Source organism: Ursus maritimus, unplaced genomic scaffold (assembly GCF_017311325.1).
Source record: "Ursus maritimus isolate PB19 unplaced genomic scaffold, ASM1731132v1 scaffold_69, whole genome shotgun sequence".
In the NCBI taxonomy this organism is placed as follows: Eukaryota; Metazoa; Chordata; class Mammalia; order Carnivora; family Ursidae; genus Ursus; species Ursus maritimus.
Window position 1 is genome coordinate 33,824 of NW_024426874.1, and position 15,281 is coordinate 49,104.

General features: G+C 49.0%; 1 pseudogene and 1 gene segment (V, D, J or C); both read right to left on the minus strand.

Annotated features, from left to right (window-relative positions):
• Positions 1–437: 437 nt before the first annotated feature.
• LOC121101163 lies at positions 438–1,526 on the minus strand. The segment is given in 2 exon segments: positions 438–1,253; positions 1,365–1,526. Coding segments are annotated over 2 exon segments (456 nt in total).
• Positions 1,527–4,398: 2,872 nt separating this feature from the next.
• LOC121101164 lies at positions 4,399–7,431 on the minus strand (annotated as a pseudogene).
• Between the last annotated feature and the right edge of the window lie 7,850 nt (positions 7,432–15,281).

The following is a 15,281-nucleotide window of genomic DNA, read 5'->3' on the forward strand; positions in this document are numbered from 1 at the left end:
CACTTTGGGTTCTGTCATGTGGCTGTACAGTGTTCAGTGACTCTGACAGTGTCATAGTGTCATTTCAGTGCTGTGACAGCATCTTATAGAATCATTCTGTTGCTCAGAAACATTTTCCTTTGTTCACATGATCAACCCTGTTGTCTCTTTTATCCTCCAAGAAACTGCAGATGTTTGCACTCTCTCCAGAGTGTTCGCTGCTTCCCATATGTGATGTAACTTTAACCATACTATGTATTCTGTCCCTTTTTATAAATGTGCTGCCTATTTGCTGGCATCTCAGTTCGGTTCCATATTTGGGTGATTAGATATAAACCTGGGGTAAATCTCTGTGGACAGAATTATGCTCGCTTTCAGTTTTAATGATTAGCAATGAAACAGGTATAAATATTTAAGTGCAGGTTTTTTCTACAGACAAAAGTTTGGGGATTTTTAAAATACTTTTGCAAATCTAAGTGAGCATTCATTTCTGAAAGAATCAGGAAATAAGACAAACTAGGCAGCAGCACTGTTTATAACCAAGTAGATAATAATCTTTGATGCCACAGGACTGAGTTATTCTTCAAACACCACATGGGGAGTGCTGACGTCCCATGATATGGTCAGAGACAAAATAAAATGTTTGATGTATTTGAAAATCAGAAGGAAAAAAATAATATGGTCCAGCCTAGAAGTAAAACACCCCAGCTGATGAAACAAGAAATTTCTGTTCACATGGAGACTCTTTATTGAGGAATGGGCTGCTCTGAGTGACTCTGAGGACAGGAGTGACAGGAGAGCCTTGCTCCCTGTCGATGCCCCTGATGGACCCGGGCCCAGGGCGTCAGCAAAGGAATAAGGAGCATCACAGGCTAAGCTGAGCAGGAACTGCTGGCATGTGTCCCCCTATACAGATGGGCAAGTGGGTTTTTGTCTCACTTCCCCTCAGGCCTGGAGCACTGTGTGAGCACTGAGACTGCTGTCCCACGATGCACAGTAATAATCCGCCTCGTCCTCAGCCTGGAGCCCATTGATGGTCAGGGTGGCTGAGCTGCCAGACTTCGAGCCAGAGAATCGATCCGGGATCCCCGATGGTCGGTTGCTATTACCATAGATGACCGTTCTGGGGGCAGTTCCTGGGAGCTGTTGGAGCCAGCTCACATAACATCCACCCCCGATGTTGGAGCTGCTTCCAGTGCAGGAGATGGTGACCTTCTGGCCCAGGGCCCCCGACACGGAGGATGGCTGAGTCAGCCCAGACTGGGCCCAGGACCCTGCAAGGGGGAGAGACACAGAGAGAGTGATGCTGGGGTCTGCAGACAAGAGGAGGACCCAGAACCACTTGTCCTCCCAGGGTCCCTTTACTTGTTCCTGCATTCAGTCACCTGTGCAGTGAGCGAGGAGGGTGAGGAGGAGAGGGGACCAGGCCATGGTGCAGGTCATCCCTGGTCCTGACTTCTGTGCCCCACTGCTGAGCAGAGCCTCCTCTAATCTCCCCCTTCCCCTCTTCATCTTCTGAGAGAGGGAGGGCTGTCCATGCAAATGAGACCCCAGCTCTCTGACCCCTCCCTGGCCCTGGGTCAGGTCCCTCTGCCTGAGGATGTCAGGGTGTTGGGCCAGGGAGGAGCTGTGTGGGAGCAGGGGGTTGGGAGATCAGAGCTGCAAACCCTGAGCAGAGGGCACAGGTGTCAGGTCCCAGCTCTGATCACCACTGACTTCTCAGAAATGGCCCACAGCACCCCCTGGTGGCCAGTACCAGACACACCTTTGTGTGACAAGGTGACCAGAGCCCATCAGAGACAGTGGCTACATCCTCGAAGCTCTGTCCACTGTTTCCTGCATGAGGAACAGGCCAGCTGTCCCCTTATGTGTCCTCCCATCACCTCAGGGCAGACTTTATGCTCTACTCAGACTCCTCAGGCGAGTCTGTCCATGGCGATCTTGGCTGTTCATGAGTCACGACTGAGGTGGCGTCTCTACACAAACTCCTTTTAGATCAGAACCAAGTCCAGAGCAGTGATGGTTCCTTGTGGACAGACGGCCCTTCTGTGAAGGACACTGTGTACTTTTTTCTTATGTGACTCCCCCTGGTTTCCAGATGTGTCCTTGCTCTGAGGATCCCAGAGCTCTGAGGAGACTGGGAATGCTTCTCTGCAGGTTGTGGGTAGAAGCCCTCGTGGGCCTTTCTAGAGGTAAACACACTGTAAATCTTGGTCATCTGTTACTCTTTCCACCTGCTTGAAACAGCTGTTGTCCACACTCTATGGGCAGTGATTCCCTCCGAGTATCTGTCCTCCCAGCACAGACACAAGTCTGCAGGAGCCCTGGCACGTGGGGATCTGTGTGGCACTGACCTCAGAGCACAAAGGGCAATCCTGACAGAAGTTCTAGGAGAAAAGGAGTAACAACTGCAGATGCTCTGACCGGATCCAGGGACAGTGGTTATGTATTCGTCACCACTGAGCCCAATGTGCATTTAAAATAGATTTGTGTTATTTTATGCAAAGTCCTCCTCAATAAGATTGATTTAAGCGAAAGGATAAAGTCCTGTGAAGATGCAGGTGCAATCACGAGTATCCTTTTCCAAATGTGTACTTATTGCAGAGAGAATATGGGTAGAGATTTGCCGAAAACCATGGATGCAACAACAATGGGGAAGGGATGCTTTCTGTTCTTCGTTGAACAGAGAAGTCTGTAAACTTTTTCTAAAATCACTTTTTTTTTAATCATAAATCTTGTGTCCTGGGTCTGGAGCTACAGCTAGGAAGCTGGGTATGCTGCCCAGTGAAACCTCATGAGGGGCTTGTTCCTATAAACCTCAGAGCCGTCTCAGTGAAGGAATTTCCACACCCAGTCAGAGCTTCCAAGACAGAGGGGTTTGAGGTCAGACCACCCTCTGATGTGTGCAAAGCTCTCGTCCCTGTACCTTGTGTCCAGCATGTCCAAATAGAGCAAGTGCTCCTTTCACCACCCATGAGCAGAGCAAGGAATTGCTATTACCCAAGGCCACCTGGACCCAGAAGATTCTGTTAAAGGTCCCACAGGTGAGTGGTGGAGATGTGGAGATAAAGGGGTTGTGTCCCTGATATCACAGGCCCTGTGGCCCTGGCCTGGGACAGACTTTCCAGCAGAAGTCCAGCCAACAGGAGGTATCATCAGGGTGACTGAGGGAGTGTCATCCAGGATCGAGAGCCTGGGAGGATGTGTCTCCTGTACCCATCACCAGGCTATTTCCCCAGAATCAATGTACTGACCAGCCTCAGGCACACACTAGAGCCCAGAGAGTGTCCAGAGCTGAGCTGCCCACAGCGACAGAGATTCCCTCCGTGACTCCTGATTATCAGCCTCGTCCCAGGAGAGCAGGTGTTCAGGGCATGTCATGGCTCTCCTGGTGACAGGAATCTTGTTACCCTCAGTATCACTGGTGGTACTTGCTGATAGGGATTCTGCCTCTTGGAGATTGTAATGCTGAGGATGGCTGGGTGCGCCCAGGTTGACCCTGACTTCTGGAGGGAGAGAGAGGCCTGGAAACTGTGGACTCAAGGACACTGTGAGACAGGAGAAAGGAGAGAGGGGTCACACACACTGTCCCTCTTATGTTTTCCCATCCCCTGAGGTTTGATCTCCATGCAATCCCATTCCCAGAGCAGGCTCCCTGTAAGAACTTCCAGGCTTCTGGATCTTGGAGCTAAAGAAGGCCAGTGTCTGGAAGGTCACATCCCTCGCATGAGGAGTAATTCTACACAAGGAAGAGGAATTTGGTGAGATGGACTCTGGTAACACATCCTCAGAGTGAGAAGGTTGAGGCATATGGAATGGAAGACATCTGTCCATTTCTGATCCTGAGGACACAAATCTCACAGCTGTGCAGTCTTCAGGTCATAGGAATCATAGGACAGGAGGTGACCATGCAGCCCCCTTTTCCTGCCCCCTCACGTGACAGCCATTCCTCACTGTGCCCTGTGTTCTGCTGGTGTCTCCTTAGGGCGCCCAGTGGAGAGCATCTTGGAAAGGGGCTAATGAATGGGACTTCATTGATGGAGGAAAAGTGTGTGGCTGAGTTAGTATCCTGACAGTTTTAGAAGCACATATTCGCAGCCACAAGAAAAACAGTTGGTATATGTTAAAGTATGAAACCACTCTCTCCTTTGTCAACACGGACCTTCTGTGGGGCCTCAGTCATTCTGAGGATGAAAAATTAAATACACCAATAGCTTTTATGTGCCAATCCTCAAAGACTGAATAAACATTCATATTTTAGAAATACAATAATATTATTGACATATTACAGAGATCGGCCGAGGCTGCTGGGAAGTGGGAATTACACTCTGGGTATGAGAACAGGAAGCAGATGATGAAGGAATTTCAAGCTGGTGCAATTTCTGCTACTTGTCCTCCCTAGAGGAAGACCCTGGAGACTGGAAGTGACAGCAAGAACATTGTCACTTTTCTCTGAAATCCCAGTGTGGAGACTGTTCAGACCTGAAGAGCCAGAGAGAGAGATTGAAGACCTGGGGGAGGCCGGAACAGAGGGAATAACAGGGTGATTGTGGAGGGGGGATGATGTCAGTGTGTTTGAAGAAGCTGTGACTATTTGTGGCTGGTTCAGAGAAAGAGATGATTGTGTCTGTGACCAGGGTGTGTGTCAACATATGGACTCTAAACATACAATTTAAGACCAGGACTGTGGTCTTATACTCATTCTCTGTGAGTAGTTAAGGAGACACAACAGAAGGGAGAGACTGAGGGTATAATTTTCAAAGTGTTTATTCTTTTTCATTTATCCCAGAGCCTGGCACATATGCAGTTGGGCTCTATCCCCTCACCCAGGTGAGTTCCTGGGACACCTGTGCTGGCTCAGGCAACAGCTTAGTCTGTGTGTCACTCCTCCCCCTCAAGGACAGGTCTCCCCACAGGGGACTCTCCCCTACAGGAGCCTGCACAGAAGCTTCTCAATACAAGAGTCTCAGGGACAAGGTCTCTGGTTCCAGTTCCCACTTCTTTGTGATCTGAGACACTGTAAGGAACGAGCTGCTCCCACCACCATGTGTAGCACAGTAATGGTCAGCCTCATCCACAGCCTGCAGCCCAGAGATGAGCAGAAGCCCTGCCTTGGCTGAGGCATCTTTGGAGCCACAGAAGCAGCTGGGGACCCCGGAGCCCTGGTGCTTATCTGAGTCTGAGTAGAACCTCAGCAGATACTGGGGAGAGCACCCTGGCTGCTGCTGGAACCAGTATATATCGTTGATGCCAACACAAAGTGACGGCTCAGGGAGCAGGTGAGTCTGGGGGATGATCCCAGAGATTCAGAGAGGGAGGGCGGCTGGGTCAGCACAGGCTGGGACATGGACCTGCAAACACAGACCCTCCTGGGTGATGGGCAGGGGCCAGAGTAACACTTTTCAGTATCTGAGCCAGAGGGACTGATGGAGCCTGAGAACGGGGACCCACTACCCACGTCCTGTTCCTATGTGGGCGTTGAGAGAGGAGCTTAAGGACAGGAATCCCAGCCTCTTGACCCAGCCCCTACTCATCACAAATGGCCAGGCTGCCCCAGGCCTCCTTTTCTTCTCCACCCTCTGCCACTGGAGGGACTGTCCCTGCAAATGGGCTCCACCCACTGACTTCCCCGCCCCTCCCTGAGCCCTGGCACTGGACCTCACCTTACACCACACACTGAGGAGGATGGGGATTGGCTTCAGCCATGGGGAGAGCCCTGGGAGTAAGCACCTGCTGAGACCATACAGGACCCTGCTCAGGGGACTCTTCCAGGGCTGAGAGGGCACAGCTGCTGAGTCCCCCTCAGGGAGTACAGGGCCCAGCACACAGGGTCAGACTCACTGAGTGAAGGGTCCTCACTGAGCAGCCATGTAGGGACCATAGGGCAGTCCCACCGCGCCCCCTGCTGGTCACAATGCACCAATCTCAACATGGACCAAAGCCCTGAGAGCCCAGTGGCTTTCAGCAGCTCACCAGGTCCTTGTCTATTCTCACTAACATGTCTTGTCTCTAGATACCATTGTTCATATACACTGTACGTGTTTACTCCAGTTTCTCACTCTTTGAAGGGGCACCTCTCTATGGAAAGGGCAAAAATGTACACAAATAATCAATTAGTGCTCACCATCCTCAGAGAATTTACTGCAAAAGGTGACTGTATCCTGTCAAACATCACTGATCAGAGGACAGGGAGCTGCTTTGAGGTGACTGGGGGCCATAGAAGGCTCAGTGCAGGGGGGACACTGGCCTGACTGTGGGTGGCTCTGGGGTTTCTCTGCAGGTGATGAAATGTAAATTTGATCTTGAAGGTGGTTCCTCAACTCAATAAATACCCTACAGACCACTGAATTGTACACCTGAAATCAGTGCATGACATGCAAATTATCTTAATACATTTGTTTTGGTTCTAGAAAAAAGCAGCAGGAGAGGAAGCTACTGTCACTGATCCTGTAATGTTGTTCTGTGCTCACACAGTCAGACCTTCAGACCCTCCAGGGTCTCCAGGGTTTCCCTGTGTGTTTGTCACAGGCATTCATGGGAGTGGCCCTGGGGAACAGGTGCGGGTTGAGTCTCAGGTCCCCATGGGCCTATAGCAAGGTGTCATTGTAGATGCCGTCATCCCAGGTTGAATGGTAACACTCAGCCTCGTCCTCAGGCTGCAGACCCAAGACAGTCAGAGAGGCCACGCTGCCAGCGTCAGAGCCAGAGACCCAAGCTGGGGTCCCTGAGGGCCTAGTGCTTCTGAGCATCAGCGTGTAGGGGGCACCCTGAGGCATCTGTGGCTACCAGCCCACGTAACGTGCTCCAGCGTCCTTGCTGTTTCCAGGGCAGGGGAGTGACCTTCTGTCCCACAGACCCTGCCACGGAGGCTCCCTGTGTCCCCTCAGACTGGGCCCAGGACCCAGCGCCAGAGCAGTGCAGACACCCACAGGTGAGTCTCTGGTGATTGTCCACAAGGAGTTCTCAAAAAGTGGCAAGAAATAGTCTGGGGCCACCCTGATCAGTCCCCCTACTTCCCAGAGCCAGTCACCTGAGCACAGAGTGAGGAGGGTGAGGATAAGAGGGGTCGAGGCCATGGCGGGGATGGCCCAGGCTCTGATTTTGAGCCCACAGGTGAGAGGCCTGCACAAAGCCTCTCTTACCCTCTCCCCTCCTGGGAGAGCAGAGAGGAAGGCTTCATGCAAATCGCTCCCTTCCCTGGGGTCTCTGGGCCTGAATCTGGGGAAAGCGGAGTGTGGGGCAGAGCTGGGGAGCCTCTCCTGGGCCCCAGTGAGCACCGAGCAGAGGGCACAAGGCTGGGCTCCAGGTCTGGGTGCCCAGGTGAGACTGCCCCCCCAACAGACCCACAGGGACAGGCCCACAGCGCCCCCTGCTGTCTCAGAGTCCAGACTCACTGCTGACTGGGAGGGATATCCTGGAGCTGAGCAGAGAGAGACACTCTGGACTTCAGCCTGCCTGGCTCACCACCCATCCCCATACAGGGCCAGGGTTTCTCATTCCCCAGGGGCCCCAGCCTGTGCTGCAGGAGCCACCACACCTCAGTCATTACTTCAGAGACATGGCCTCCTCAGCATGAATCACCCTGTGCTCCTCCCACCACTTACCAAGTTGTGTTGTTGGGGCCACAGCTGAGTGACCCTCAGGAAGGAAGTATCCTGCACCCAGTTAGCAGAAGTGCAGAGGGCATGCTGCTCCTTCACAGGCTCTATGGGGGAGGCTGGAGGGGACAGCCCATCTCCCTCTCATGTCAGGACACTCCCCACCGCAGCAGAACAGTCCCCATAACCCACTGCTCTGCCCCTGATGTGACAGAGTTCATTAATGACAATGTGCAGGGAATTCTTCAAGGAGAGACCAGGAGTATAAAGGAGTGAAATGTGGTTCTTCCGTGTCTCCTCTCTGGGAGCACCCACAGGAGACGGTCAACAAAACAGCCTTCCCAGGATGCAGCCAGGAACCCCCAGCCCTGAGGGGAGACACCAGGAGTGAACGGGTCTCCTGCACCAAGCTCAGGGCTCAGCCAGATGGCTCGGTACATTTGGGGACATGCAGAGGGATGGGAGTTTCAAGGACATCACTCCATCTCATGATCCAGAAATTCCTGGCACCCTACGTCCTCTGTGCTCAGTCTGAGATGTATTTTAATCAGTCACCAGATCCCTCTCTAGCCCTTCCATGTGCCAGACATGGTTGTACTTAGGCTGTAAATATTAACACAATGATTTTCCCCAGTGATTTTATCTAACCCATTCCTGCACTGCTAATGGAAGTATATATGTGTATTTCTATCCAACAACTCTCACTTAACATAGAACTGTATGTCTTATTCCTACAAATGCTTCATGGTTCCCTCTGACTACTTCACACAGGACATCTGATCACTGTCTTTCACAGTGAGTCAGATGAAAACCCAGCATGTGTCCATGATCTTCACAACTTTGTTTGCTCCTGGCAGCACCAAGGACCTGGAGTTTGCTGATACTTAGCTGGTGCTCAGTAAATGCTTTTTAATTAAAACAAATAAATCAGCAAATGAAAAAAAAATACAAATATCCACCTCTTTAACGTATGGCTAAAATATACATCTCCAGCTTCATTGGGACTATCCTCATCAACTCAAATTCTTAACCACAGACATGGTGTCATCTTAGACACATCCTTATACCTCACACACAATCCCCAAGTAATGCCTAAATCTGGAGTTCTCCACAAGAAAAATGACATTAAAATGTCCCTACCACCCAAAACAATCTATACACTCAATGCATTTCCTATGAACATCCCAATGACATTATTCTCAGAAATAGAAAAACAGAATTCCTGAATTTTGTATAGAGCCAGAAAAGGCCTCAAATTGCCAAAGCAATATTGAGAAAGAAGAACAAAACTGGAGACACCATCCTCCCTGCTTTCCAATTATATTACAACGCTATATTAATGAAAACAGTATCATATTGGCCTAGAGACACATAGATCTGTTCCACAGAATAAATGTCCGGAAATAAATACAAGTTCCCCTTGACCAGCAGGGAGGACATAAGCTGAAAAGAGGGCCTTTGGGAGGTCACTGGAGAAGAGCTGACATGGATTTTGTAGGGGATTCAGATAGGAATTTGTATGAATCATAGAGCAGATGCCCCAAATGAGATGCTTATGTTCTCACTGATGTTTCCCGGCACACTTTGGGAGACAAAGCAGGGATTACTGGACACCCTGCAGTGGGCACATGGTCACCCTTGCCACGGTGGGCACAGTGCATCCACGTGGTCAAGGGGGTAAGAAGCACAGTCCAATGAATGCTCCTTGCTGGGTGAGGCCACACCAGCCAAGAGCCCCCATCGATGCTGCCCTCTGCTCTCTGCTGCTTCCTGCACTGGCGTGGGCTCCTGGAGGCCTGGCTCCGCTGTCAAATCCAGGGTACCCATCCCCCTCCTGGGTGCACAGTTACTGCTGGGGATGATGAACAAGTTCTAGAAATGGATAGTTGTGATGGGTGCACCGCATTGGGAGTCTACTCAATATCTCTGAATTGCACATTAAAGAGTGATAGAAAGAGTACATTTTCTGTTCTGTATATCATAATAATTATAAATTAGTAGTTGAAAATCAAATTATATTTAAGAAGCTGTACTCATACAAATATCCTGACATCCTTATGTGTGTTAAGCTATTTTAAATCATTCTCATAACTAAAAACGTGCAGCAATTTATTTTATTATTTTATTTTTTTCCCTGTAGCCGCCACATACAAATGAGATAAAACAGCATTTGTCCTTCCCTGTAGGCCTTATTTCACGTAGGGACATGTCCTGCAGTTTCACCCATGCTGTCACAAATGGCAGGGCATCTTCCTGGAAAGACTCATGCGGTGGACCTCCTCTGTGCACAGGTGGGGGAGACCTTGTTCACGGTGCCCTGTAGTCCCCCCAACTGTGCGGATCACTGACAAGCCCCACTGCGCCAGGAAAGGAGAGGAGGACACAGTCCGTGTCTGCAGGCTCAGGAAATCTGCCACAGGGTTCCCATTGCCCTGACGGTGTTAGCTGTGTGTCCCTCACGTCTGTGGATCTCCTTCACCCACCATCCCTACAGCAGGCTCAGCGCCTTACAGCAATGCTCTAGCCTCCTCCTGAGGCACACAGGCTCCACGGAGAGCTTTGCTAAGTGACACTCAACGTTTCTCCCAGGGCTAACCACGCTCTCCTGACACCACAGCTGGAGAGCAGGCACCCAGCCAGGGAGCCAGGCCCTCTGTGCACCTGGAAATCCTGTTCTGAGTCCTCACTCCGCACTCATCTTACTGCCTCCTTCCCGGGACACGGAGCTGCTCCATCAGCCCTGAGCTCAGGAGCCTGGAGGGAAGGCAGGGTCTCTGCTCTGAGCCCGGGAAGAACCGGCTCCTGCGGTGGAGGACCGCGCACCGGCTGGGAATGTCTGCAGGCTCTGACCGAGAAAAGTAAGGAAAGTCTATGTGACTTTATGGAGAGAGAAAACGCCAGCGCAACAGGCCCTGGTTTCTACACTTGGGTCACCAGGCGGAGTTTCTGCATTATCTTGAGGTTTTTGTTGTCTTTTATTTCCCTGCGAGCTCACTTCCGTTGCACAGGACACCGGGAGGAAGGACATGTGATCTAGCAGCTACTTCCAAGTACTGTCAGAGTGTATTCCAGCTATTTTAATTTGGAAGAGAGTCAGCGTACAAGGCTCTGATCAGGCTGAGGAATTTGTCCCACTTCCCTGTGTGTGTCACTGTGACCAGCACTGCTGTGCCCGATGGCACAGTAATAGTCAGCCTCGTCCTCAGCCCGCAGCCCAGAGATGAGCAGGACCCCTGCATTGGCCGAGACATCTTTGGAGCCCGAGAAGCATCTGGGGACCCCGGGGTCCTGGTGCTTATCTGAGTCTGAGTAGTAGTACAGGAGATACCGGGGAGGGCTCCCTGACCGCTGCTGGAACCAGTATACGTTATAGCCGCGAACACTGATGTCCCTTCTGGGGGTGCAGGTGAGTCTGGGCGTTGTTCCCAGAGATGCAGAGAAGTAAGGTGGCTGAGTCGCCACAGGCTGGGAGGGGAACCTGCAAACACAGACACTCATGGGTGATGGAAGTATAGTGGAAAGAAAATCTCAAAATGCTAAGCGTGGGAAGAGTCATTTGGGAACCCTGTGTTCCTGAGGCCTGTCCCTACCTGTGCAGTGAGACAGGAGCACGAGGAGGAGAGGTGTGCAGGCCACGGTGACACAGACACTGGTCCCCACAGTGGGCTGGGCTGACCCAAGCCTCCTTTTCTCCTCCACCCTCTGCCCCAGGAGGGGCTGTCCATGCAAATGGTCTCCATCCTGTGACTGTCCAGCCCCTCCCTGAGCCCTGGTGCTGGAGCTCAGCTCACACCCCACACTGAGAAGAAAGGAGATGGTCTTCACCCTTGGAGACAGCCCTGGGAGGAAGCACCTGCTGAGACCACACACAGGTCCCTGCTCAGGGGACCCTGTCAGGCCCCAGGGGACACAATCCTAGTCCCCAGCAGGGAGCACGGGGCCCAATTTCCAGGTCCAGGCTCCTCTGAATGAGTGATTTTCACTGAGCCTCTTTGTAGTGGCTACAGGGCAGTCCCACAGCGCCTCCTGCTGGCTGCAGGGCGCACACCTCACCATGGCCCTAAGCCCTGAGACCCCAGCCTGTTTCCTCAGTTCACCAGATCCCTGTGGATTCACACATCCGTAATCTGAATCAAGGATAATGTGATCCCATAGTGCTGTCCCTGATTGCTGTAGCATTTTTCACTCTCAGAAGGAGTCCTGATCTATGTGGGATGTAAACATTTACCTCAATTCAGCGGGAAATGTTGGCACCTGGCAGAAGACACTGCAGACATCGTAACACTGCACTGATACGTGATTTAGAATACGCCTACCTTGTGAATGTTTTACACTCCTGTGCATTATAGCAATGGACTCCAACTGCTGTCCGATAAATTGAGCTTTATTTTAATATACTGTGGTTTTAGCTAATTTTATTGGCTTTCTAATTTACAAATAAAGGCAAAACAATGAATTTATCTTTGATGAAGTCCAATTTATCAGTGTTTTTTTAATGGATTATGCTGATGGTATCTTGTCTAAACGTGTATATACAAACCCTAAATCCTGAACATTTTCTCCTTTTTTATGTTTATAGCTTTATGTTTTACAGTTGTATTTATAATCCTTTAGTGATTTTTGTAATAAAGTGAGAGTTTTAGGTGAGATTCATTTCTACGGATATCCAATTGTCCTGTAGCCATTTGTCCAAAAGTCCAAACATCTTCCTCTGAAAGTCTTCTGCAACTTTGTCAAAAATACTTATCCATTCTTTTGTGGGTCTGCTTCTGCCTTTTCTGCTATGTTACATAGGGCCCTTGTGTCCATTCCAATGTGTTTTCTTGTGATAAGAATTGAATTAGTCTTTTGTGCAATTTGGGAAGAATCAACATCTTTATCATACTGAGTCTTCTAATCCGTGAACAAAACCCGTCTCTCTATTGTTTTAGATCCACTTTAATTACACGGACCAGCATTGCAGCATCCATGGCCAGTACTTGTTTTGTTAAATATTCAACTACATACTTCAAAAAAAGTGTATTTTTAATTATTTTTCCTGTGTTTACTACTAGTATATACACATCTAAATGATCTTTCAAGGTTGGTCTTGTATTCCATGCCTTCACAAAATTACTTATTACTCTTTGAATTTATATATTTACATACGTATTTGTAGCTGCCTTTGCATTTTTTCCCATAGGTCATTCTCTCACCTGAATACAGAGACAATTGTCTCTTATTCTTCTTAGTCTTAAGGTTTTCATTGTTTTTCTTGCCTTGTGGTTCTGTCTGGAACATCCAGTGCAGTGTCAAACAGCGCTGTTGAGATGGGACATGATTGCCTTGTCCTACCTGAGGATGAAAGATTTCAGTGTTTCACCTCCATGTGTGAGCTGCATGTGTTTTAAGTTTTCTTTATCAAGCTGAAAATGTGTTCCTCTATTTTCATTCTCCGGAAATTGTTATCATTCCTATTCATTCAGTCCACCCATTATCATGAATAGGTTTTGAATTGTGTGAAATGCTCTTTCTCTATTGATTGATAAAATCAGGGTTTTTTCTTTTTTTGCTGGTTAATATAGGAGATTACACGGATTCTTTTTTTTTTTTAAGATTTTATTTATTTATTTGACAGAGAGAGAGACAGCCAGTGAGAGAGGGAACACAAGCAGGGGGAGTGGGAAAGGAAGCAGCAGGCTCTTAGCGGAGGAGCCTGATGTGGGGCTCGATCCCAGAAAGCTGGGATCACGCCCTGAGCCGAAGGCAGATGCTTAACGACTGTGCCACTGATTCATTTTTTAATATTAATTTTTTAATCTTAATTTGGCCTTGCATTCCTACAACACCCCATTTGGTCCTAGTGTGTACTTACTGAGATATATATATATATATATATACTTAAAATATATATTATTTTATGTTTTCTAAATGTTTTCTTTAGAATTTTAGTGTCTCTATTTATGACAGATATTCCATTTCATTGCTTGCTTTGTGCCCAGGAGCTACTGATACAAGCTACACACTGAAAAATTTAGAATCGTTGTTGATGACGGAACAGAAGGCAAGCTGAGGACAAAGCAGAAACTGACACCCTGCAAACCGCTCCCCCCCACCCCCCACTGATGTATGCAACATTCCTTGGCACTCCTGGCTACAACTAAAGAAAGGAAAAAACAAATGGTTAACTGACAGAGATCACAGTCCTGCAAAGACCCATAATTCTCCCTTAGTTTACACGTGTCCTAGTGATTTACAAGGAAGAAGCTTTCTTATCAATAACCTAACTTCCAGAGACCCATATTTCAGTTTCCTAGAGCCCTAAAGTTACCACCCCCTCCATAAAATTGAGGGAGGCTGAGGCAGAAGAAAATGGAAATAAAATGGAATTTATTTTAAACTTGAAGCCCATTGACAAGGACATGTGATAGGAGGAAAGTAACATTCTCCTGGGATCCCCCAACTATCTTACTATTAACACCTTCTAGAGGGGTCAACAACCTTAATTCGACAATAGCAAGTGAGCCTTCCTTAACATATGAAAGTACTTTCTCAACCTCCCTTTTTCCTCACCTCCCCCAAACCCATGGTATATAATCAGCCACCTCTCACAACCCGGGACAGCAGCTCTTTCTACCCACAGGTCCTGTCCCCGTGCTTTAATAAACCACCAATTTTGCACCAAAGACGTCTCAAGAATTCTTTCTTGGTTGCCGGCTCCAGACTCCACCCCACTGAACATCACCTGTATTCCACAACCTCATCATATGGTGTTGAACATGGGGCCTTGAGTCTTTACATTGGGACTCTGAACTTCGGTGCAAAATTGGTGGATACTTTCTCTCCTATTCCTTTACTGTCATTCCTGGGGCTCTTCAGGGAGTCCGGTCTAATTGTAACACTTTCCTGTCAACTGCGCAGGATGCAATCTTCTAGCCCCTGGCTACGCTATGGGGAGGAAAAAGCCTGCCTTTTGGCTGGAAGTTAATACCCTGGCCGGGATGGTAATAAGACCCAGAAACTTGATGGCCTCTCTTTACTGCTGTCCTTATAAAAAGTTGTCTGTTGTGGGAATGGGACAGCCACCTAAGTGACTAGCATGGCTGCCAATCCTAAGACTCCCATGTGAGGTTTCCTTCTCATTGATCTAATGTGATCCCCTCTGCATCCCTGGTCTAGCCACTTCTAGCCAAGGGACCTCCACTTGGGGCCGGCCTAAAACTAGGATGGGATGGAATTAAAACCCTATTGGGGACCATTTCCTAGGGAAGTTGGCTGTAAGGACCACATGTGTTAGAATGTCGCTTGGACCATGGTGGGTTTCTGTCTTTACTGTTTTCCACCAATGTCCCCTACTAATTACTTAGGCTATGAAATTTGGTAAAACTTTTCTAGTGTTCTCCATGGGTTAAAGACAGGTGGTTCTTCAAGGCAAGGCAATATACTTTTAAGGCAATACAAAATAAGGCATGACCTTCAAGGCATGGTATTTCAGTCCATTCACCAGGCACCCATCAGCAGCCTAGGACGTGATGGGCTAGGGGAGGGACACCAGAATCCCTCCTACGTGACTTTTACGGCAGGAATGCCTTCTGGCAGGATTGTGATCAATAGTGATGTCTTGTTTGAGGGATGCCACCGGTCACTTTTGACACACGGGAACCTCTGACATATCCTGCGTAGGACGCCATCCGGGAGTTGGGGGGATTTTGGTAATCGACCTTC